Source organism: Eufriesea mexicana, unplaced genomic scaffold (genome assembly GCF_001483705.2).
Source record: "Eufriesea mexicana isolate 0111107269 unplaced genomic scaffold, ASM148370v2 scaffold812, whole genome shotgun sequence".
Lineage (NCBI taxonomy): Eukaryota > Metazoa > Arthropoda > Insecta > Hymenoptera > Apidae > Eufriesea > Eufriesea mexicana.
The window spans coordinates 412592-437452 of NW_016909009.1; the positions used below are offsets into that span (position 1 = coordinate 412592).

Sequence of the window (24861 nt, forward strand, 5' to 3'; positions counted from 1 at the left end):
GGTTGGAATATTTGTATCCCCCCTTCCCCCATTAATCCTGTTATTATTTTTCCGGGAAAATAGGATTACGAAAATATCGTTCGAGTTGTCAAACGATGCTTCCTGTCGCGGTCGTGATTATCGTTTCCTGGTATTTTCTATATTTCGTAGGGTACTGTGTCATAGTAGAGAGACACGGAACTAATGACAGGTGACGAGACATCCTCCACGGCGTGTTATTCGGCGAAATCGTGCGGTAAATTCGAGTCCATCAGAGAAGATCACGCGACGATCGACCCTGAGAGGGAAGGCCACCGAAAACCGAGAGAATCGGTCGAGGAGTAGAGCGTCACGCTCGGTCAACTTTTTCATTAATAAAGACGCATTAGCCGGTATCTTGTCACGGCCAATTAGAAGCACGTTTCACGTGACTCCACCTAACCATTGACGCTCAACTGCGCCATTAATACCGTCACATCAATTATCGTTCCTCGCGTGGAACGCATCGCGGGCACTCAATTAAAGCGTAGGAAGAAAAAGGATTCGCCGATAGGATTATTCCACCTGCTCCCGACATCCAACCCCTTTTCATTCCTCGATCGTACCAGTCTCCGTCGTTCCAATAGCGAATTTTACGCGAATATTCGACAATCGAAGATAACGTGAGAGAAATCTCACGCGAGTACTCGAATATTCGAGTTTTTTACAATAATTAATCCCGCTGGTGAATTTGAAATTCCGACACGTATTCCGATCGAATTGGACGTTGGAAAATAGCTCGCTGACGGACGCATGGAAGAATGTTGGATTTTTCATCCGGACTCTCGTTGCAACAGACCACGACTCTAGGCTCGTAGAAAAATCACGATGAGAACAGAGAGGAGGCCGACTAGCCGGAGGCGTGTGTAATCGGCCAGCCAGATAACTCGTGCCCTACAATCGATGAACTTTGTCATTTATCGGTTGTACTTCTTCAAACGCGACGATAACAATGTTCTGGAGCGAATTAATAAAACCGGCCGAGTTACGCGTGACGCTTCGGCAAACTGTTTAAAGGTTACCCTGGCTCCCGGCCCCTTTTAATCTGCGTTCAATGAATTCCAAGACGACGCTCCAAGCGTTAATGGGCTGCCTCGGTGTGCGTGCGTGAAATTCGTAATTGGACATGGCGAATTCGGCCACGGATGACGGGCCATGTTCGAACACCACGGACGGATGGCAAAAGGAAAAAGGGGTGGCGTAAGGAAATTTGTTACCGAGAATCCAGAGATAAGCGTCGACTGATTTTAAGCAGGCAAAGAAGCATTCGAAAGTTTCGAGGGACCAGTCACACCGGCTCGTGTTTTTTCCTTCCAGCAGACTTTTATCGCGGCCGCTGATACAAACGCGAGTGTTTGTCACCTCGGTAATTAATTAACGCGAGGGAATGTCGAACGAGTGGAAAACAGATAGGCGTATTATTCTGTTAGCTCGATTATACCGCTATACTTGACCGTGAGAAAATTGTAGATACGAAAAATGAAATACACGCGTCTCTTCTTTCCCGAGACGCGTCATCGATGCAGGTCTTAGGGGTTTAGTGGACGAAAAATGATCGCACGTGTCGGAAGGTCGGAATTGAAATTAGCCAAGGCAAGAAGAAAACGATTCAACGGGTGGACTCACTTTCTTATCGTCTCTCTGCCCACCGCGTGGATTTAACAACCTTCCTCACTGACAGATTCATTACTTCATTACTTCAACATCATTTCCTGTGCAATCCTCGGAGAATATTACTACCAGCTACTTTTGTCGTCTTGAATAATCTCGGCGAGGGTAAAAGGTCGGACAGGAGCCTGTCGACCTGCGAGGATGGCTAATAATCGGGAATCGTGAATGAACGTTGCATGGAAATATTCGGAATAATACGCGATACCGTGTTACGTAAGTTTCGTTCGAACGATTGGAAACAAACGTCGAAAGCGACCCAAATTTCCGCGTGAAGTCATTCACAAATATCGTACTGTTTATTCTAGTCGTAGCAGCGAAGATAAATCTATCCAATATGTCGAATACGCGGTATTTAATAATTGTTTGATATAATATCTTTGTTTCTCTTTTTTTCGCGCAGATATCGTCCATCGTATATTTGCACATTCTGCTTAAATCCGAGAAAAACGAGAAGAAAAGATAGAAGGAAAAATAGAATCAAATACTCCAAAATTAATACCCTATTTCGGCAATACATTTGCGAGAGAATTTTTAAATTTCCGAGATAATATAGCTATTTTTGTCGAAATTAATCTTGACAATAATAATAATAATAATAATAATAATAATAATAATAATAATAATAATAATATAATAATCAGACAGGAACGTGATTATACATAACCAATTTATCTTCGTCGTACCGCTACGTTTACGTATAATATACTTAGCTAATCGCAAAGGTCGGCAGTTCTAATGTTGAGCCATTGTGTTCTAACCTATAACCCGATAATACCATAAACCGTTAACGAATTTACTTATTGTATAGACAATGGGGTCGGTCTCCTCGGGTTCTTCTAATACAACGACGAAAATGTGCACGCGATAAACGAATAATATTCTACTCGAATAAATTAACACGACCTCGGAAGAATATTTCAATCTCGAAGACCGCGTTCGCTACTGTCACAGAGAATCAAGGGCTTTATTATAAAAGACAAGGTCTGACATATAATTATTAATATAAATTTCTCACCGACCTAATCACTCGCTGACTCACTATTATTCTCACGCGCGTGACGCCTTCATTCATCGCGAAAGAACTCTCGAACTTCTCTATCGGGCGACGGTTTTATCTGGCCGAATTGCGATTTCGTCGAATCCGACATACGTACGACCCCATTCCCCGAATCGATCCTAATTGGCGAACAATTCGCGTCGCCGGCGATTTTAACTGAAACGTGTCGGTATGCAACCAAGATGCCACTTTTCCTCCCGCCACGGCGCCTCTTTCACTTCCTCCCCCGTGCGTTACGTAAAGGCCCACTTAAGTTCCAGCTAATCTCCAGCAGACGGACTAACCGTGAATAATTATGTAAGTGATGATCCCATTAGGCGTGAAATAGGTCCTATCCTATTTTCGACCGAGTCCCGGCGGCGCCCGCCATCGCTGGCGAAGCCGTATCAACCCTCCTGGTCCTCTTCAAATTCTTAAGTGCTACCGCGGTGGTTGTGGTAACGTCTATCAGTGGCGCGAGGATTATTCGTACCTTCGCGAGTCTCGAGAATTTGATAAAAGAGGGACGAGGAATCGAGGAGTAAACGGACGAAAGAAAAGAGAATTTTCAGATTACGGTTGATCATTCAAAGATGGCGCGTGGTTGCTAATTTCTTTCCACGTGGTCGACGTTTCGCGTAACGTAGATTGCCAGTATGAATCGAGATTAAATTTGGAGGATTTCTATGAACAAAGTCAAATATCGCGAAGGTTTGCAAGGTTAGCAGAATAGGGGTGGTTTTTACTCTCCTCTAATGTGGGTACATCGAAGATGGATCGTACCATTCTGTCTGCACCTCCAGTTGGGTGACACCCTCTATACGAAGTAATATCTATAGCCTAATTGTTTTAAGCTCCACTGCGAAAAGGAACACGATTTCTTCGTCTTCCAACCGCGTAAACGTCCTCGCGAGCTCCATCTCGATGGTCTCACACCGAGTGGTCTTCGCCCAAGGAACTGTCAATTGTGGCAATTGGGCTCATAACGAGACCACCGATTCCTCGTCGAAGGAACTCTTTGATCCCTCTGCTAATTATCAGTGGCAGAGGATAATAAGCGGGACGATAAATTTCTATCATAACCCGTTGATATTATCCCGGCGGTTTCGTAACAACCACTGACCTCAATAGTCTCCTTTAATCTCCCGATGCTGTTTTAAGAGATCGTAAATAATGCCCCACGTTTGCCCTACCTAATTCCTCATCCGCGCGTTTTTACGTCGACCTCCTGCAACCCCTTTTTTCCTCTCGTTCTCTCCCTTGCTCTCCCTCTTCCTCTCGCGTGTGCGCGCGTGAAAGACGAGGATCGACAGCGGCGTCTGCTCGACCTTAAACGCAACGCAGTCGCGTTTTGATCGCTTTAATTTTAATGGACCATAATCCGCCATCTCGAGAGTCATTCCAGCGGCCGTTTCAGATCCATTAAGTGCACTTTCCAATTGAACTTTTAAACCCACACCCACCGCTCAGTCTGTTTAGACACGCATCAGGGTTTGTGCAGTTAGTTTATTGGATTATTGCGCGCGCACGTTCGCGTGCGCGCGCGAGCTCATCGTTACCGCGAACCATTTTGCGAATTAAAGCGATGCGATGGACAGTGTTGGAGGTTACGTTGCAACCAGCTCTTTTTTTCTGCCTTTGTTCCTATGTTCCCTTTGCCCGTTGATTGGAATGATTGAATGCTCTCGTACTGCGATGGAATGATCGATATTTCGAGGACGATTGACGCTGTTGAAGATTCATACCGTGGGCTGTTTCCATTCGGAAAACGTAAGGGAGAAGCATACCTGGTTCCCATTTATTTTCTCGGTCTCGCATCGTTTAGCAACCCACGAGAATTAGCCGGAAAATACGGGTTTATAATTTATCGGGTTTTTCTCTGTTCGTGATGCACGACAGCTGACACGGTCTACAAATCGTTGGAAATTATATTTGCTCGGGAATGGCTCGAAATAATTAGAGAACCACCCAGAAAACGTGTTTGTTATTACTCTTACGCGATGTTGGTATTATCAGCGAGATTTACACTTAAACGAACATCGGGCCGATAAATCGTTCGGGATAACTCGATCGTGGATGTCGGTAAGAGAGAAAAGCAGGGAAGGTGTGGTTGTCGCGAGACCGACAATGATTGATTTTTATCGCGTCGGTTAATTGGAAAATTACAGATTGCCAGTGCTCGTTGGATCGACGAGAATTACGCGACGACCGCGAAAGTTACAGCCGAGGGGATGTTTCAGCCAATCTGTATGCAGATTGCCGACCCTTTCGGAAATTGGTTCATTACAAAATTGGAAATTTCTTCATTACATAGCGGATCGAGCGTGTCGGTCGTCGCGAGCGGCTGTCCGTGCGCTGTAATTTCAACAGCCGCCCCTAATGATACCCTTTCTTCGCGAACCACCGGCTTCGGCAACCACCAGTGCCTTTCTACACATTTCGCCAAATTTTCGCATTCGCTGATAAATTCTTGCAAAATCGTCCGTGACACATCGCCGAATTATTTATAGAATTTGCGCCATATCGATATTTTCGGATAATCATTCTCCCGGATCTCTAATCTCGAGACATTAGAGAAATCGACTGATAGCCGCGTTATATTTAGAGCAAATTGCTCGTTTCTTAGATACGAGCCACTCGACTGCAACAATATCGCGACACACGTGTCTGTACAACAATTGAACTGCTGGATAAACAGATCCACGAATTGGGACGTCTTCGTTCTCTCAGACCTCGACAACCATCAGTCTTCCAACCCTTCGAAAAGTCGGTTCACGCGGATTCTCGGCGTGATGAATTTCCCCGCCCAGTATCTCCTCATTTTGCAGCGGATGGCCTAGGAGAAAATTAGTTACTCCGATTCGCAGCATCCGAAAGGGTACCGCCTGCGAGGGCAGGCAAAAAGCGAGCGTTTCGCGTGGAAATCACGATTCCGGCGATAATGCGTGCAAACGAGGTCGCGCGACGCTATCAGAAGGCGGAAACGCGAATTTTTACGCGCGAACTGCGCTCGCTCGCTCGTTCGCCAGCGAGGAAACGCCGGTGTCGTGGCACGCGTTCGGCTGGCAGGCAACGGCACGGAAAAGAAAGAATGGGAAGAGAACGCGGTGTGCCACCTCGGAACAAGGCGGCCATTCACATCGAGCCGCTCGTAATTAACGTCAGCTGCTATAGGCAGCCTCTGAGTACTTCCACTTACGCGCCTCGGCGCCGCGGCTCACTTCGCGTCGGCGTATTTACACGCCTGTAAACACGACCCCCTTTTTTTCTCCTCCATAGCTCACTATAGCTGGCCGTTTCGCGGTTTTATTCGATCGTGACGACAGCTTCGATCCATGAGATCATCTCGAGCTCGGCGCGATCCAGCAGCAGAGAGGGGGTTGCAAGAGGTTCGAAGTCCGTTTATAGGCTGCGTGAGGCCGATTGCTCGAAGGCGTCGAGGGTTAATGATTCGTTGATTATTCCGCAGCTATTTTGCGGTTTCAAGCGTGGAAAGCAACCCCCTCGAATCGAGCGCGCTGACTTTTTCTCTGAGAAAAACACGTCCGATCTGTTTGTTAACCTTTTCACCGTAACGATCGTGCATTTAGGTTCGGTTAAAGCTATTTGCGTGGACCGATACCGACGATTATCATTTTGGAAAAATACGCATCGATTGGTGCATCAACCGCGCTTACGTTCGTGTAATTTTGCAGGCCGAACGTGTGCAGGTCAAGATACAAGAATTACTGCTGCCCCGGCTGGACGAAGAAGCCCGAGACCGGTCTCTGCGTAATTCGTAAGTACGGAGGCCCGTATCTCGAATCGAGGCCCGATCGTAATCGAAATCGCGAGCTTCCTTGTCCCGTAATTGTACGTGATCTCACGGGCTCGAGTACATTCAATTTTAGCGTTGATTATCGAAATGCCCGAGCGGAAAGGAGCATCGCGACCACAGAGAGGCGCGCGCGCGTTCGCAACGAATAATTGCATCGTTGCGCAACCGAGTGTTCATACGACACGAACGATCGACTTCTCCAACGAAATTGCTTTAATGGCCTGTTACACGCTTCCTGTTGATCGCATTGTCTCTACGGTGCTCGCGACGCGACTGCGCCGATGCGATACCCGATTTTACCCTTCGAGTCCCGCGTGTATAGTATAAAGCGATATTAACTCCGCTAACTTTTGGAGTTTTCAAAAATTTCCATCACACGCACGCTTTGCCTAGCGGGATAATTCTCACGGGTGCGAAGAGAAAATTAGAATAGGTGGAAAATCGTGGACATTCTTTCTAGCTGTATGTACTAGACGATGCGGCCCACTGGGCAGATGCATCAGGCCCAATATTTGCTTGTGCGAGGGTGGCACCGTGGCCTCGTCTTGCAGCAGCAGTCAAACCAAAGGTGAAGGCAGACTTCTCGTATTATTAGCTTCTCGAAAATGTTCGATGCTTCTAAAATTTAATATCCCCTTTAGTAACCTCCGCGCATGAAACTGGCAACGCGTTAGACAGGGGTGAGTCCGGCAGATGCAGGGTGCACTGCATAAACGGTAACTGCGTGGATGGCAAATGCCAGTGTCGTGGCGGATATCAGGGTGAATTCTGTAACGAACGTGAGTTGCCAAAAATTGATATACTTGACCCTGCTGTATTTCTCGCTCGAGTAATAACGATGCAAAAATTAATTCGATAATTATAATATATTCCTAAGTTGTAAGATGTATTATTAGAAAATTGAAACGAACGAAATAAAACGTAGCGTTTATGGTAACGCAATAGTCATTTCGAGACACGTTGACCAGAGTGGGGACAGCAGGGTTAATTGCTTAGAACGGCCCACGTCAAACGCGATCCGTGACTTCATCGTCTATTTAAAACAGCAATCTGTCGAGAGCCATGCTTGAACCAGGGAAGATGCATAGGTCCGGATCGGTGTGCATGTATCTACGGGTACACTGGCAGACGATGCGAAACGGATTACAGGTACGCAGTCACACTTAACCCCGATACCTCTATCGGCTCGAGAGGCATTCCTCCGTGAGCGTTATCTTTTCCAGAACCGGGCCGTGTTACACGAAAGTGAAAAATGGCCAATGCCTGGCGAATCTTCAGGGTGTCGTCTGCACCCGACAGTTGTGCTGCGCCACCGTGGGCAAGGGTTGGGGCCACCCCTGCGAAAGGTGTCCAGCCAGACTCGACTGCGAGTTAGGACACTTGAAAACTAACCAGGGCCAATGCGTTGGTAAGACACGATTAACCTTTGGCCTTTTGCGAATTCTTTTATTTCACGAATCAAAGAGTCCAACCTCTACAGCGAGAAATTTTTTCGAATAGAAGGCTTCGCGTTTCAGAAAGAGAAAAGATATTTCGAGGACGTAAAGGAAAAATTAGAAATACACGTGGATATATTTATTAATACAGTAACCCTCGCATTTTCGTCTTTATTGGTAAAATTCAACGTTGATAAATTTGGAACTAAGTCAGGCATTATTTCTCACTCTTACCCATCAGACATCAACGAGTGCGAAGCGATACCGGGTCTATGCGAGGGTGGAAAATGCGTGAACACACCGGGGTCGTTCACCTGCGAGTGTCCCGATGGCCAAGCCAGAGATCCCGAGACGAACGCTTGCAAGGATAGAGACGAATGTCAAGAAGAGGGAATCTGCGCAGACGGACGCTGCGTGAACACGAACGGCGGCTACTACTGTCTCTGTAACCCGAGATTCATTCAAAGCCAAGATCGAAGATTCTGTATCGGTAGGGCCCTAAGTAGCCACAAATCGAACCTAAACCTCAGATCTGTCCATTTATCTAAGTATGTTCGTTGACGAAATCGCAGATGGAAGGCAAGGTCTGTGTTACACGTCGGTGAACAGGAACGGCCAGTGCAAAAATCGGCTGGCAATGAGACTGAGCAAGAAAGATTGCTGCTGCGGCAAGAACATGGGACGAGGCTGGGGTGACGAGTGCTTCATCTGCCCGAATCCCGGAAGTGGTATGTAGAACGGCAAAAATGCGGAATGATACCAAAACATCAGGCTTGCACGACAAATAATGACGCTAAAGTAGAACGAACGAAAATAAAGTCAGCGAGGAAAGATAATGCTCATAGTAACGGCGAGTAACGGGACCCGTGTTATTACTCAATTATAGACGATTACAACAGGCTTTGCTTGCAACAACTGCAGCCGATCATCGCGATAAACGAGTGCGCGCTGCGGCCGGACATTTGCGGAAACGGGAAGTGCATAGACACGAAGGACGGCTACGAGTGCGACTGTTATGCCGGGTTCACGAAGAAAGCTGGCAGATGCGAGGACATCGACGAGTGTCTATTGGGCTACTGCCAGGGTGGTACCTGCCAAAATTACGAGGGCTCCTTCACGTGTCATTGTCCGCCTGGATTCGTCGTTTCTGGCGAAGGAAGATACTGTACAGGTACAGAATGAAAAAGGGAAAGAATTGTTTATATATAAACGGAACTGAAAATAATAATACGAAAATCGGATATTTGCGATAATTCGCAGAAATTTTAAGGTTGTCGAATAAATTTCTTTACGTAACTCTCTGTCGTTGCTACGTAGATCACGACGAATGTCAAGATACGGGGATGTGCAATAACGGACACTGCATCAACATGAACGGGTCCTTCAAGTGCAAGTGCAACGATGGTTACACTTTGTCACCCACGAGAAATACTTGCATCGGTAAAGAAAAATTCGTCTTCTATTTTCTACGAAAAAATCTTTCATCGATAAGCTCGTTAGATACGAATAATCTATCGTTTGTTCGCAGATATCAACGAATGTACCGACAATCCGAGAATCTGTTTGAACGGTAGATGCGAGAACACTCCAGGATCTTATCACTGTATTTGTCAATCTGGTTTCACTGCCTCGAGAGATAACACGTTCTGCGTGGACATGGACGAGTGTTCCACGAGTGGGATGTGCGAAAATGGGAAATGCGTGAACATGGAGGGCTCGTTTAAATGCGTCTGCGACTCTGGCTTCCGACTTGGACCAGACCAGAGTCACTGCATCGGTATGTCATTGCTGCTCGTATTTCCTGAATTTTCAATATCGAGGAAACCAATCTTTATCTTTGATCAGACATCGACGAATGCTCGAGCGCACCGTGTCAAAATGGCCGCTGCACCAACACTCCTGGCAGCTTCCGGTGCGAGTGTCATCACGGATTCAATCTGGGACCGGATGGAAGATCTTGTTTAGGTTGGACACCTATTCTTAAACTGGACTTTTTCCTTTTTTTTACTAAATCGACGATTCTATTAACAATTCTATTAATCTATGCAAAAATATTCTAATCGTTATCAGATACGAGAAGGGACCTGTGCTACTCCCAGTACAGAGACGGCCAGTGCTCGAACCCTACGTCAACTGCGGTAACAAAGTCGAGTTGTTGCTGCTGTACTGTGATATTTGGTCAACCTATGGGCTGGGGAAGTACCTGTCAACCCTGTCCGCTCCCTAATACCAGCGAATTCGAAGCTTTATGCCCACATGGCGCAGGGATGACTTACAACGGAGATGGTAACGACAATAATTTGCAGTAACAATGTCTTCGTCGTTCAGAAAGATTCCTCTCGAGCAGTTTTTCACCTGGATAAGCGATTTATCCTGTTTCTCGTTCAATCAGACATCAACGAGTGCGCGCAGAACCCAAACATTTGCGTGAACGGTGGTTGCGAAAACCTCATGGGGACCTATCGCTGCATCTGCGACAGCGGTTACGAAGTAGACGCCACGGGGAAGGTGTGCAGCGACATAAACGAATGCGAACTGGAGGAGTCGCTGTGCAGCGGTGGTCAGTGTCGGAACACTCCTGGAAGCTTCCAGGCAAGTAAACACTCGCGAGTCGAATTGACGTCTAATTAGACCCGGCAACTCCCCGGAAGATTTACACCGACCAATTGAGACGTTTAAACGCGATGTTTGCACAGTGCATTTGCCCGAGTGGTACGCGATTCAACACGGGGAATCACATGTGCGAGGACATCGACGAGTGCGAGGAACTCGGGCCAGATGTCTGTTTGAATGGGATCTGCATAAACACCCCTAGTTCCTACGAGTGCGAGTGCTCCCCTGGATACATTCTGGACCACACTGGTCACATCTGCATGGGTATAAATAATCAAATTAAACGTATAGAGGTTTACGAGATTCTAATCGAAGATTCCATCTAACGCGAACGAATGTACGATTAAAATTTCTCTCAGACAACAGGAGAGGTTCCTGCTGGACCAAGATGATAGACGGTCGATGCGAGTACAATCTACCTAGACTGGCCCTCAAGTCCGAGTGCTGTTGCTCGGTGGGTGTCGCCTGGGGAAGTCCCTGCGAGCTCTGCGACCAATCCATCTGCGAGTGTTCCAAGGGATACGCGAAATTTGGCGGCAAAGAGTGCGTGGACGTGAACGAATGCGAATTGAACAGTGGTATTTGCAAAGGTGGTGGCACTTGCGTCAACACCGACGGATCATACCGCTGCGAGTGTCCACCTGGCTTGTCCTTGGACGCAACGCGTGAGTTTTGCAAGATTGAATTATACTTTCACGATTTTATATTAAAAAATGATCGTTTTTAATCGATGATCCGTGCCCCGTTCAGACACCACGTGCATAGACACAAGACAGGAGACCTGTTATCTGGATTATCGCCATGGTCAGTGTGCGAATCCTATAGAGGGACAGTTTTCGAAGAGTCTGTGTTGCTGTTCCGTTGGTCGGGCTTGGGGTACCGACAAATGCGAATCCTGCCCGAAACCAGGCACCCACGCGCACCAGGAATTGTGTCCGAGAGGAGACGGGTTCACGGATAAGCAGGACATCAACGAGTGCGTCGAGTTCCCGGCGATGTGTTTAAATGGCAGATGCAAGAACACGGTTGGCAGTTTCAGCTGCAAGTGCAATCAGGGCTTTGCGCTGGACGAGCATGGGATCAAGTGCAATGGTGAGTCTTTGAGTATCGATAATGGCAAGTCTGAGAGTCCTTGTAAGATTAAACGTCGTTAGAAAATTGGGATTTAGTCGAGTTTGAAATTTGAAACGTTGATTGTTTAAAATAAACTGTCAGTGTTAAGAAAATCTTCAACCTTTCACGGAATATTTAATGCTCGAATTTGGAAGTTGTTCGGGGTTCTAAATCGCCGTCCTGCTTGCACAGACATCGACGAATGCGAGATCATGCGTGGAGTGTGCGGAAACGGAACCTGCAGGAACACGCCTGGCAATTTCCAGTGTGACTGCAACCCTGGATATCGTAGCAGTGACATAATGAAAATTTGCATGGGTACGTAACGATGCATTAAACTCCGATGCAAACCAAACACCTAGTACGGAATGTAGTTTTAACAGAATTTCTTACGGGATAAAAGTTCGAGACAACCAGAAACAGTGGACGCGTCGAACGTGTATAACCGATAAACGACACCCAACGATTCCCAAACGTGATAAATTTCAGACATAAACGAGTGCGAGGAGACACCTGGATTATGTCGAGGAGGAACCTGCACCAACACCGAGGGCAGCTTCAAGTGTCAATGCCCGCCCGGTCACGAGCTAGGTCCTGACAAGCAGTCCTGCAAGGATATCGACGAGTGCTCGAGAACGAGCGGGATCTGCTCGAACGGTGTCTGCGAGAACATGATGGGCACTTATCAGTGCATATGCGACGATGGTTATCAGCAAACTGGCTTGAAGTCTCACTGCGAGGATATAAACGAGTGTGCGACCAACAACGGTGGCTGCGAGGACATCTGCCTCAACACGCCTGGCAGTTTTTCTTGCTCCTGCAGGTTGAAATTTTTTCCAAACGCTCTAATAACGTCAGCCATAATTGGTCCATGTCACGGAGCTAAAATATCGGAGGTTAATCGACGCGTTTAAAGCTTAATCGCCGAGTTCTAACGAATGGATTATCTGCTTCCTTAATAGCACTGGGTTCGCGTTGAATCTCGATGGTCGATCATGCGTGGACGTGGACGAATGCAAGGAGAATCCTCGAATTTGCAACGGGGGGAAATGCAGCAATATAGCTGGCGGTTATGTATGCAGTTGCACCGATGGCTTGGCACCTGGCAGGGATGGCGCGTCTTGCATAGGTAAGTAGACTCACTCGGACTAACGAGACGAGTCAGAGAATGTGATCGAACGTTCGCGAGAAACTCGCGTGACAGGAGACCCCTAGATTCCCCAAGTCTCCGACACTTAACATCCCAGACGCCTAATCTCTTCAGATATCGACGAGTGCACCACGCAGCCTCACATTTGCGGCTACGGTGAATGTTACAACACCATTGGGTCCTACAACTGTCGCTGCGAGGAAGGATACTCGGTGAAACCGGAACAGGGTCCAGGGTGCACCGACGACGACGAATGTCTGTTAAACGCTTATTCCTGCAGCGAATTCGCGGAGTGTCAGAATACTCAGGGGTCGTACGAGTGCTCCTGTCACGAAGGCTTCGTCGGGAATGGAGTCGAATGCAGGGACATCAACGAGTGCCTGACGAACAACGGAGGCTGCGACTCTAATGCACAGTGCATCAACACCGAAGGATCTTTCAAGGTAAAGATCGCGAAAATTTTGACGACATCCTTTCTGGTATCGCTTCGTCGAGGAGGGAATGAAGAGAAAAGATTCTCGATTGTTCCAGTGTGTTTGCGACGCTGGCTTCAGAGGCGATGGCTACGCCTGCAAAGACATCGACGAATGCGCCAATGACAATACCCTCTGCGAGAATGGACACTGCCTCAATTACCCTGGATCCTTTCGCTGCGAATGCGAGATGGGTTTTATGCATCCTGACGAGAACAACGAGCAGACCTGCGTGGATATAAACGAATGCGAGATGTTCAGTAACCTCTGCGTATTCGGTCGGTGCGAGAACATATTCGGCATGTTCCGTTGCGAGTGCAACGAGGGCTACAAGTTGGACGGCTCTGGTGGCAATTGCACTGACATCGACGAGTGCGAGAATCCGCAATCGTGTCAGTATGGCACGTGCATAAATACTCAGGGAAAATACACCTGCCAGTGTCCGCCATATTACGAGCTAGTCGAAGCTGGAAACGCCTGTGTCGGTAAGATGTCTATCTTTCATACTTGAAGCAGAGTTTTTCATACTTCCAATATTCGAACGCTTCTTTTTCTCGCGTTACAGACAGACGAGAATCGTTCTGTTTCACTGGCTTCGAACGTGGTACCGGAAAGCCTCAGTGCATCTTCGACCTGTCCTCTGCGGTTACCAAAGCCACGTGTTGCTGCAGCATTGGCAATGCTTGGGGCAATCGTTGCGAGGAGTGTCCTCAAGTTGGCACCAAAGAGTTCGTGGAATTATGTCCCGGTGGCCATGGGTACAGACCTAATCTGGACACTGTCATATTGGAAGACATCAACGAGTGCGATGAACACGAGAACATTTGTCAGAACGGCCACTGTACTAACACCTTTGGTAGCTTCATGTGTTCTTGCAACGAGGGATTTGTCTTGGATGACACGAAAACCAGCTGCATAGGTAGTCTACCAAATTTTGTATTCTTTTAAGAATTAAGTAATACAATTTTGCACATTTCTACAGATATCAACGAATGTGCCTTGCATCCGCAAATATGCGGAGTAGGTTACTGCATCAACGACCAGGGGAAGTACCACTGCGAATGTCCGGAAGGATATATGGCAATGCCAGGAGGAAGTAAGCTAACCTAACACCATTCGCGTTGTTATACTCTTAATTATCTGTTGCGTTGTGTTATTTCTTCAGAGGAATGTGTCGATATGAGAAAGGAATCCTGCTACCTGAATTACGAAACGGGTCAGTGTTTCAACCCTATGACGCAGCCACAAACGAAAATGCTGTGCTGCTGCTCCATGGGAGCCGCATGGGGAAGTCCTTGTGAGAAATGTCCAGCTGAGAGGACCCGTGAGTATGGGATTTTTGCGGGAATTAAGAGAACATAATTTATATTACGACGAAATACTTTGCTCAGGTGAACACGAGATCCTGTGTGGCATGGTACCCGGCGCAATAATGAATCCCATAACGAATCACACGGAAGAAATCGACGAGTGCGCCCTGATGCCAACGATGTGCACTCATGGTCGTTGCATGAATACTCCTGGTAGCTTCGAGTGCCAGTGTGATCGAGGATACGTGTATGACGAGGATTCGCATCAGTGCATCGACGAGAACGAGTGCCTACAGGTAAGAAGAGGCGTAATAGAATTGCCCAGATATGCTACATCCTTGGATACTAAGTTTAAGCAACTGAAAGCCTAAACTTCATTCTGTTTCCATCCAAGGTTCCAAATCCTTGCAGTGGCAATGCACAGTGCATAAACAAGCAGGGTTACTTCGAATGCGTGTGCCCAGCGGGGTACAAACTAGGTCTCAGACAACGAGACTGCGTCGACATCGACGAGTGCTACGAACGATCCGGAATTTGCAACAATGGCGCCTGCAACAACCTGCAAGGCAGCTTCCAGTGCGTCTGCCATTCTGGCTTCGCCTTGACTCGAGACAGAGACAACTGCGTGGACACCGACGAATGCCAACGTAATCCGAACATTTGCAACAACGGAACCTGCGTGAACACGCTGGGATCATACAAGTGCATCTGCTACCAAGGATTCAAGCTCAGTCCCAACAACGACTGCGCTGGTAAATTTTCTTTCTATCAGTGGAATCCTGTCGATGTTAATCGAGAATTGAAATATACAAAAATCTTGAGACAGATATCGACGAGTGCCGAATCATGCCGTTCCTCTGTCGCAATGGAAGGTGTCGAAACACGATTGGAGCTTTCAACTGCGAATGTGCCGATGGCTACGTCTTGGCTCAAGATGGCCAGCATTGCAGAGACATCGACGAGTGTCACGAGGTAAATTGTTGATAACGGAAAAACTTGGAAGAAGGCTATCAAGACCGTTGTACTGTAAATAATTGGTTTAGGTTCCTGGACTCTGTCCATCGCCAGGCAAGTGTCAAAACTTAATGGGATCGTACATATGCAATTGTCCTCCTGGCTACGAGTTGGATCACACGAAGAAGTGCGTGGGTGAGTAAAATACTCGACAAGTTAAATCCAACGAAGAAATTCGAACGCGATAATTGCAATGGAAATTTATGTCAGACGTGGACGAATGCGTGGAGACTGAAGGAATCTGCGAGAATGGCCGCTGCATCAACACTGAAGGAGGGGTTATCTGCGAGTGTCCTGTCGGATACAGGTTAAGCGACAAGCCAAATTCGATGAGGTGCATCGATGTTAGAGAAGAGTTTTGTTACGATCGGTATTTAGTACAATTGGGAGGGCGGTGTTCCCTTCCACGAACTGGGAGCATGACGAAGAAGCACTGCTGTTGCACTATGGGGAAAGCATGGGGGAAATACTGCGAACCGTGTCCTCCAGAAGATAGCGGTAGTCATTTGTTTAACTATAAATAGCCTTTAAAAATCGACATCGAATAACAAAGTTTCTATCTCGTATTCCTTATCCAGAGGAGTTCAGAAGACTATGTCCCGAGGGACCAGGAAGAGACGACACGGGGATCGACTTGAACGAGTGTCTCTTCATGCCAGACGCCTGTGCAGGCGGCGAGTGCATAAACACCGATGGATCCTTCCGATGCGAGTGTCCCACTGGATACGTGCTGGACGCGAGTGGCAGACGTTGTGTGGATAACAACGAATGCCTGTCCCAGCAGAACATATGCGGCAATGGGACCTGCACGAACATCGACGGTGGTTTCGAGTGCTCCTGCAACGATGGATTCACCCCTGGTGTGAACCAGATCTGCGAGGACGTGAACGAGTGCCTGGAACTTGGCAACCAGTGCGCTTTCAGATGCCATAATGCACCTGGCTCCTTCAGATGCATTTGTCCTTACGGTTATACCTTGGCCCCGGATGGACGACATTGCATAGGTGGATTAACTATTTCATTTTCGCGACAATTCTAATAATTATGGTGTTATATTATTTATATGTACTGTGTTCAGACGTGGACGAGTGCGCCACACCAGCGAACAACTGCAAGTACCAGTGCAAGAACCTCATCGGATCCTTCATGTGCATCTGTCCACCCGGCTACCAACAAATCGGCATGACAGACGAGTGCAAGGACATCGACGAGTGCGCGATCAATTCCGGTCTGTGTCGAAATGGCCGATGCGTGAATCTGGAGGGTAGTTACCAGTGTCTTTGCTACGACGGCTTCGAACGGAGTCTGGATGGAAAATCGTGCATAGGTATTAAGAAACAGAGAAAGAAGAATCGAACTGAGACTAAGCTAGGGTATTTTTCCAGATCGTAGAATGGGTTACTGTTTCTTGCAAACGATCGGTGGCAGATGCACCGCGAGGACCTCTGACCTGAAGACAGTGACGAAAGCAGACTGCTGTTGCACAATGGGTGCAGCCTGGGGCCCACACTGCGAGATCTGCCCATCGAAAGACTCTGACAACTACAACGAGCTCTGTTTGGACAAAGGCTTCTCCGTGGATGGTCAAGGTATTTAGCTCGTTTCCTTAATAGACCAGTTATAATTAAAATGGCGCGAAATTCGAACCCTAAATTTCTTTCAGATATCGACGAGTGCAGAACGATCCCTGACTTGTGCAAAAATGGACTGTGCATCAATACACTTGGTTCTTACAGATGCGTCTGTAATAAGGGCTACAAACCTGATAAATCTGGAAGTCAGTGCGTTGGTAAGCACTTGGAAGTTTAGCCATGATCGATAACTATCTATGCATGCGATCGATGTTATCGAATGTATTAAATTCGTGGACTATGAGCTATTCAATTTCAGACATAAACGAATGCGAGCTGACGCCAAGACCGTGCAAGTATAATTGCCAGAACACGGAAGGAGGTTTCATCTGTTCCTGTCCTGCCGGTTTCATCTTGAACCCCGACGGTGTCAGTTGCAGAGATTTGGACGAATGCTCGACCGGAAATCATCTGTGCCAGCAAAACTGCATCAACACTCAAGGAAGCTACACTTGTGGCTGTCAAGAGGGCTATACTCAGGATGGAGACGCTTGTCACGGTTCGCACGACGAGGAACACCCTTTGATCTAGTTCTCATCGGGAATCTATTGAATTTCATATTTTTCTAGACATAAACGAGTGCGACCAGGCTGGAACCTGCCCCAAACCGGGTACCTGCATCAACACTCTTGGCAGTTTCCGGTGTATCTGTCCGAGGGGATTCAAGATCGATCAATCTGGCAGATTCTGCGTGGATCAGAACGAGTGCGCTGACGATAGCACTTGCGAACACGGTTGTCAGGTAAATTAAACAGGAAGATCATTTTTACTGATCAGCTGCTACAATTGGTAAATTTTTATCGACTCGTCGAATTTTTAGAACTTTATGGGAAGCTACCGTTGCGGGTGTCCAGAAGGATTCGTCCAGCATCTCTATTACAACCAATGCATCGACGAGAACGAATGTAACACGTCACCGTGTGGAGACAACACCTGCATCAATACGATTGGTGGTTACAAATGTGGTTGTCCCGATGGGTACCAATTTGACACCAACTTGCAAATTTGCGTTCAGGTGATTCTTTTTAGTCCCGTTCCAATCACGAAAATCTCATCATGAAAATTGTAAAGGTTAAGAAAAACAATTGACGATTGATTTAGGTGAGTGCTGGGTGCATTGGAAGTCCTTGCGCCTTTGGGTGCACCCCTAACGGAGTGAACGGGTTCATCTGTGGATGTCCCACTGGATATCAGCGAATTGGACAGGTTCGTCGTTGCAATTATTTTTCGCTATCTTAAAGAAGATAAATTGCAGCAAAAATTTAATATTTATAATTTCAACGATCAGGGTCACTGTCTGTCAACGATAAATCCTCTATCGCAAGGACACTATGGCGAGGATATCAGCAATGCACCGACTTTTGTGATAAATCCTGACCCCTATCACATACCACCTGCGGATGACAAGACTATATCGACGGAAGGTTGCTTCTCCTGCAAGGTATCTTAAAAGTCTCGCCATCTCTCGAAACATTTCATTCCGATAACTCGAACGAATGAATTAAAATCGCTATATTATGCCAACAGGTTAACGGGAAATCAAGGCACAGAAGAGACGTACGATTGAAATCGATGGACAAACAGATGAGCGCGCGAAGAAAGGAAATTGCGAAGAAACGTATAGCGAGATCAGCGAAGAGACACCATCATGGCGAGGAACATGTTCTTAAGATCAGCTTGAGACAGACCAGGCACAGAATGAGAATCATCAAACTGCAACCTGCTGTCAAGGTACAAACGACATTATGCACGCTAAAAAGAATTATTTCAGCCGAGTTTACCTACAACTTCTTTTCGACTATTCGCAGGACGCAGACATCGAATACACGATAGTGAAAGGAAACAACGAGAAACACTTCGAGGTGGTGGACGATCACGGAATTTCGGCGTTACACTTCCGCAGTCGACTAAAGGAACCCGGCCAGTTCCGGCTGGTGATCCATGGACGCCCGAGGAACGGTATCAGCGAGGAGAACGAGGTCTGGGAAAGGCCTCTCACGTTCAGGGTACACTTGATAGTGACCGAGTAATTCTTATGGGAACGATGTGCTCGATGTTTCGGTTCTTTTAGTCAATTTTTACGTTGCCACGCAGAACACCGAAACGAAAGCGATCAGAGGGGAAACGAGAGGTTGCCGGGCTGAGTATTATACAGGCACGATTCCATTTTCGAATTAGACGCTTTGAAACATTGTGTTCATTCGCAGCCTGACTCGCGTCGTCTCACTGCCAAATAATTATTCTTCTCTTTTACCTTTTACGTTGCTATGTAAAATGATTCTCTAACACTGCCTCTGCTTTACTCGTTTTACATATTTTTCTCGACTTTTCTCTCTTCACTCTTATGATAGATAGGTCTCTTGGAACGTTTGAGATTTAACGATCGAGATAAACGAAATGTTCGTGGCACGAGAATATTTTATAAGGAATGTTAAGAAGAACTGGTTAACCAAAAATGAGAAAAAGGAAAGAAGAAAAGGCACACTTGGAAAGACGAAACTGCCCTCGGAGAGTTCCAACTGGCCGCAGTAACATGTCACACGTAGAAATAACACTCTAGGGATGTACAAAAGGAAATGAACGTTTCTATTAAACCTAAGTAAATGAAGTAAATGTATACATACACAGACATAGCTTTATATATTTATAAACGTTTATAGTCTACTAGCAGGTAACGAAACGGATCGGTACGAACTGATCGACAACGGATTAGCTCAGTCGAGACTTCGAGATACCTCGAGATAATTTCACATCGCGATTCTCGACGCGCGTCCATGTTTCTCTCGCACCGTAGCACCAAGTGCCTTCAGGACAATTAAAAGAGAATTACATAAGGAAAGTAACGTTAATCGACCCGATAATATGTACAATTTAATTAACGGCGATCCCAGTGTAGCCTTAGTTGCGTCATTAAGCGGCGAATACGAGTGATCGTCCTTACGATAGATATGTGAATAGAGACTATGATGGATAATTTTGTACAATCGGCCTGAATACGAGGATTATTCAAGTCGAGATGGTTCGCAAATATATGTATTATAAATCTATCGAATCTTCGTCGATGAACAAACCTTCTGACAGTACTCGGATCGGCTAGTCCACGTCTTTTGACAGCAAACCGAACTTGTACGCCATATCGTGCACGTAAACTTGACCAGGATACAGTATACAGGATGGAAAATTACTGATATTCACGGCATCGGGGTAGTTTTGTGGTGACAGAAGAAATCCACCGTGTCTTTCGTATCGCACGCCATCTTTTCCCCAAATTTCCTTTGACACGTCATCTATTCCCGACGCCTGTAACCGATTACGCGGGAAATTTCAAAGTTTCGCGAGCTTTGAAGGGAGTTTTAATCAAACGTGAATTTTCTAACTTGATCCAAAGGGTAGTAATCTTCGAAATCGGGTGGATAATCGCGATCGGGGTCTGGCAAATCGTTTCCGGTGGAAAACTGGAGACCTGGGTGATTCGAATATACCTCCAAAGTTCTTCCAGAACCAGGGTGGATGATTCTTCGAAGAAAAAGAGCAAAATGGAGAAACTCGTGTTAAGGAGATATGCCACGCTATTGAATTTTTCGCAATGACGAATTTAAAGATGCAAATTTCGAAATTAAGAATTAATTATTCTTTGTCAAAGCTGAAATTGTAATTCGTTTTTATATCACGCGTAAACGAGAAATCTCGCGATTAAATTATTAATTAATTTCCCTCCGCTTACCCTCGATTTGCGTGCACTTACCTAGCGTGGAAACGATAAGACCAACTGCTGGGGCTGGTTATGCAGAGGTTCTGGTTGTAACCACCCCCTGGTACGATGTAAAGGCGTCTCTTGGTTAACTGAGTCGGTAAACGTAGATCGAACACTGTACGGTCAACCGGATATATAGCACCTGTCGGCAAATCGTCCTTAATATCCGCGATGGTCCAGCTACCTGCGTTCAACGAGATTACGTGCTTCTTCAACTCCTTTGCACCGGTAGCCTGTAACAAAAATGCGAAAGAATTAGTTTAATCAGAAATTGCCACATAATTATCACCGAATCTTCCACGATCTTTTATTCCACCATGAATTGGGATCGAATAAAAGATTAAAAGACAGAATCTTGCAGGAAGAAAATAAAATAATGCATAAATAATACAAAAGGTTGGAAAAATGTCAGACAAATGTGCAATTTTACATGGCCAGCTAGATTCATCGAGCAATTAGTCGTAATGTTGACTGGAGTTGGTTCAGTGGCAGTAGCACGGATATTGATGAGCAGCTGATTATCGTTCTTCCAGGAAAACTTAATCTGAGTTAGCATGTTTCCTGGATATCCTTCGCTGCCCGCAGGACTCAAGTGAGACATCACCTGTTCCAGTAAAATGCACGAATAAAAATTGAGAAACGAGGGTGGGGAGGTTTTCCAGCACCACGTTGTCCTTCGACATGTACGATTCCCAATTCACGTTGTCGAATGCCACGAAGCCTCCGTTAAAATGGCTGACGCCATCCCTGTCGTTGGTGGACAAGGAGTAATTCTTATTTTCGATCCTCATCTTGGCTGACGAGATGCGATTCACCACTCGACCGATTACGCTTCCTATGTACCTGTTCTTCGAATAACCTGGTTACATTTTCACGGGCGTTACCAATCCTCTAAAGCAACGATCCAGGTGTCTGCTCCTTCCCGACACTCTAAGAAATTATTCGGAATTTTCTTTTACCCTCCATATCGTCGAATCCCAAAACAACGTCACCCAAAATCCCCGACAGATTGGGCACTTTGACGGCTTGAATACCGGCGCCCCAAGATATCAATTGCACCGACGCTTTGTGCCTGTTCGTCATTGTGTATCTGATGGCACGGATGATGGATGTAGGATAAAGCAGGAAAAACAGGAAACGTCGAACGACGCGTGCAATTTACCTCTTAACAATCTCGAATGGTTTATTATGTTTATAACGATCCGGCCTGGGAACGAACCCAAAACCATCTTCCTCGATGAAGCTTTCCGCTCTGGACATGATGCAACGTGAACGCGAATTTACCCCGTTTTTCCAAACGATTTAATCCTCCACGGTCAATTTAGCCCGCTTGCATCTCCACTTTTTCATTTTCCCGGCTAAAACGCCATTCACCCGGCCAGTTTTCACGAACAATTTTGACCGTCGATCACCCGACTAGGTTACCGGCCAAAATACCTGTTCGAAAGAGCAGCAACTTCGCGTGGAAGAGAAAAAAGAAAGCGCACTTCGCGCGTATACGCGGCGCGGTGTCGTTGTCGGAAGAGAAATCCGCGATTCTTTTCTCGCGAAAGCATTTTCAAATATCTCGACATTGGAGAAGAAAGAAGAAGTTGGGGAATTCGTAAACGGAAAACACCATACCGTTCGCGATTCGCGCACTGGCGAAGAAACGAGTCTCGTGTACGAGGAACACCGCGACAAAGTGTCATCAATTCGACGGAAGAATTCACGCGATTTTCACGCGGCGTGAACGCGAGAGAATCAAGAAAGCAACAGACCGCGAGGAAAACCCATTACGCGAAATCAGGGTATTATCGTGGTTGCAAGCGAGCGACACAAATCCGACAAGCGCGTCTCGTTTTAACGCTTCGTCACCGCTCTGACGAGTCATCCATCCCCTAGTTGTCAGCGACGGTGCGAAGCGCGTAAGCGTGCAGCGGCGTAAGGGAGACAGAGCGGCGAGCTCTGAGGAAAGGCGAGAGCCGGCAGAGGGGGTTGGAAGGTGTAGAAGAAGGAAAATGGAGAGCCGCGAAGGCATTCGCATCCCCGGAGGACGCGGATTCTTTCTCGGTGCAGCAGCCGGGCTGATCAGTCTCGATTCCCGCGAAGCGTTTCGAGGCTGTCGGAACACTCGCTGGAAATAATTACATTAATGGCGTCGGGCCGGGAGAAAGCTGTTGGATACATCGGTAGATGCCCACCCCTCTGGCGTTTGGCTCTTCCTCGAGGAACAGAAAGCAACCCCCACCTACCCCCGCGCTAGTTTCAATGGCGAAACATGGAACTGACGGAATAATGCTCCACCCACGGGCTAAGGTATACCAACGGAGTGCACCCCTACCCTCTCGCACCACCTCGCACCCCGTCGCCCTCCTCTAGCCACGCACTCCCTCACTTTCTTCCTGACAATGCATAATGCCATTCTGCCGCGGTAACGGCAACAATGAGCGCGCACGTCCTGCTGGAAAGTAATTATCTTAATGTCGACGAGCCCAGCGCCGACGAATGGAGAACACTCGCGCGACGGCTGCCTTGTGTGAGGAATCTCTTGGCTTGGTTACTCCGCTTCCTTTGCCCTCCCGTCGTATCAGTCCCTTTCCTTTTGCTTTCCTTCCTTCCTTCCTTCCTTCCTTCCTTCCTTCCTTCCTTCCTTTCATACTTCCTTCGTTCTATCTTCTTTCCTTCCTCCATCTTTCCTTCCACCTTCCTACTTCCTCCTTCCTCCTTCCTCCATCCTCATTCCTTATTCCTCTTTACTCCTTCTATTCGTCCTTCCTTCCTTCCTTCCTTCCTTCCTCCCTTTCCACCGCACTCGCAAGCCCGCTCGCTTCGTTGTTTCGCTCTTGGATGCGGATTGTGCGCGACACAATATCGATGCCGTGAACCGTTCCCGCGATATCGTGACAAATCGCGTCGCAACACGCGGTGGAATTGTCTCGCAGTTGATGAATGCGGGTTGCAAGCGGCCAGGACGCGCTGCCGTGTTCGTTGGTCCCGGTAAGATGGACTTCGATGTCGTCCAGAACGCTTGGACCAAGGGAGAAGTACATATTCTCTGCCATTGAGGTTACATCCCCTAGCTACCTCTTCGATCCTCGACTACACGCGAATCCTCGCGATTCGTACGCTAAATCAGCCATTTCTCGGGGAAAACGCTGCGCGGAGGCAGGGATTTTCGTCGAGCCGAAAAACGAGCGGAAGAAATTGATAAATCGGTCTACTCGAGATACTTAAGAGCGGCCCGATAAATCGATCGTATTAAAATCGCGACGGGGATCGGGGCTGCGAGCTACGCGACAGCGTAGCCCGTAATTCCATTGGTGTGCCTGCAGGCGAGAGATCCTTTGTAATCGACGCGGGGGTGAGGAGTGAGGGCCAGAGAACAGGGAGAAGGGAACGAAAGGATGAAGGAGAAAAGAGAGGGAGGAAAAAAAAAGTGCGTTTTACCGTGACCAGCCGGATCGTATTATTCCCTTCTCTCTTCCAATCTCAATTAGTCATTACGTCTCACGGCGTGGCATAGCTTCGATGCCCTCCTCGAAACTCCCCCGACGTCCGCGGCTGGTTTCTCTGCATTAATTGCGTCTACGTCGGTCTACGCCACCCCCGTGGTTCTCGATTCGTTGTACCCCCACGGCTGGTGCCGGGGGTGTTTCGACAAGGATTAGTGTCGACGCCACGAACCGCATAATTCGCCCCTCTCCACGAGGAAAATCAGATCTGCGGCCGACTAACGCGAGAATCGCCCCCTCCAAGACGTTGTTTACGTAGTAAAATCCAACGTCGCTTTGTAATGATTCCCGAGTCTAGCGTTATGCTCGATAATTGATCGTTACGAGCCGT

General features: G+C 47.2%; 2 protein-coding genes across 2 annotated transcripts in view; one reads left to right on the forward strand and one right to left on the reverse strand.

Moving 5' to 3' along the window:
* Positions 1-20266, forward strand: part of LOC108547036 (fibrillin-2) — a 29476-nt gene extending 9210 nt beyond the window's left edge. Inside the window, exons 3-42 of the mRNA XM_017899380.1 lie at positions 6421-6503; positions 7003-7110; positions 7184-7321; positions 7589-7691; positions 7766-7950; positions 8220-8468; positions 8551-8706; positions 8865-9149; positions 9296-9418; positions 9507-9755; positions 9824-9943; positions 10049-10264; positions 10371-10570; positions 10675-10855; positions 10951-11256; positions 11342-11683; positions 11897-12022; positions 12194-12527; positions 12667-12833; positions 12969-13297; positions 13386-13812; positions 13893-14246; positions 14310-14423; positions 14493-14651; positions 14719-14933; positions 15032-15389; positions 15464-15609; positions 15681-15786; positions 15862-16149; positions 16230-16655; positions 16730-16978; positions 17037-17240; positions 17315-17440; positions 17542-17781; positions 17852-18024; positions 18103-18297; positions 18384-18488; positions 18571-18723; positions 18810-19013; positions 19091-20266. Coding sequence (XP_017754869.1) covers positions 6421-6503; positions 7003-7110; positions 7184-7321; positions 7589-7691; positions 7766-7950; positions 8220-8468; positions 8551-8706; positions 8865-9149; positions 9296-9418; positions 9507-9755; positions 9824-9943; positions 10049-10264; positions 10371-10570; positions 10675-10855; positions 10951-11256; positions 11342-11683; positions 11897-12022; positions 12194-12527; positions 12667-12833; positions 12969-13297; positions 13386-13812; positions 13893-14246; positions 14310-14423; positions 14493-14651; positions 14719-14933; positions 15032-15389; positions 15464-15609; positions 15681-15786; positions 15862-16149; positions 16230-16655; positions 16730-16978; positions 17037-17240; positions 17315-17440; positions 17542-17781; positions 17852-18024; positions 18103-18297; positions 18384-18488; positions 18571-18723; positions 18810-19013; positions 19091-19312 — 8464 coding nt within the window. The 3' untranslated portion in view covers positions 19313-20266. The remainder of the gene's footprint in view (positions 1-6420; positions 6504-7002; positions 7111-7183; positions 7322-7588; positions 7692-7765; positions 7951-8219; positions 8469-8550; positions 8707-8864; positions 9150-9295; positions 9419-9506; positions 9756-9823; positions 9944-10048; positions 10265-10370; positions 10571-10674; positions 10856-10950; positions 11257-11341; positions 11684-11896; positions 12023-12193; positions 12528-12666; positions 12834-12968; positions 13298-13385; positions 13813-13892; positions 14247-14309; positions 14424-14492; positions 14652-14718; positions 14934-15031; positions 15390-15463; positions 15610-15680; positions 15787-15861; positions 16150-16229; positions 16656-16729; positions 16979-17036; positions 17241-17314; positions 17441-17541; positions 17782-17851; positions 18025-18102; positions 18298-18383; positions 18489-18570; positions 18724-18809; positions 19014-19090) is intronic.
* A 109-nt stretch (positions 20267-20375) lies between these two features.
* LOC108546968 (aldose 1-epimerase) lies at positions 20376-22296 on the reverse strand. The gene is given in 7 exon segments (XM_017899282.1): positions 20376-20555; positions 20597-20798; positions 21028-21269; positions 21467-21640; positions 21702-21895; positions 21996-22126; positions 22199-22296. Coding segments are annotated over 7 exon segments (1221 nt in total).
* Between the last annotated feature and the right edge of the window lie 2565 nt (positions 22297-24861).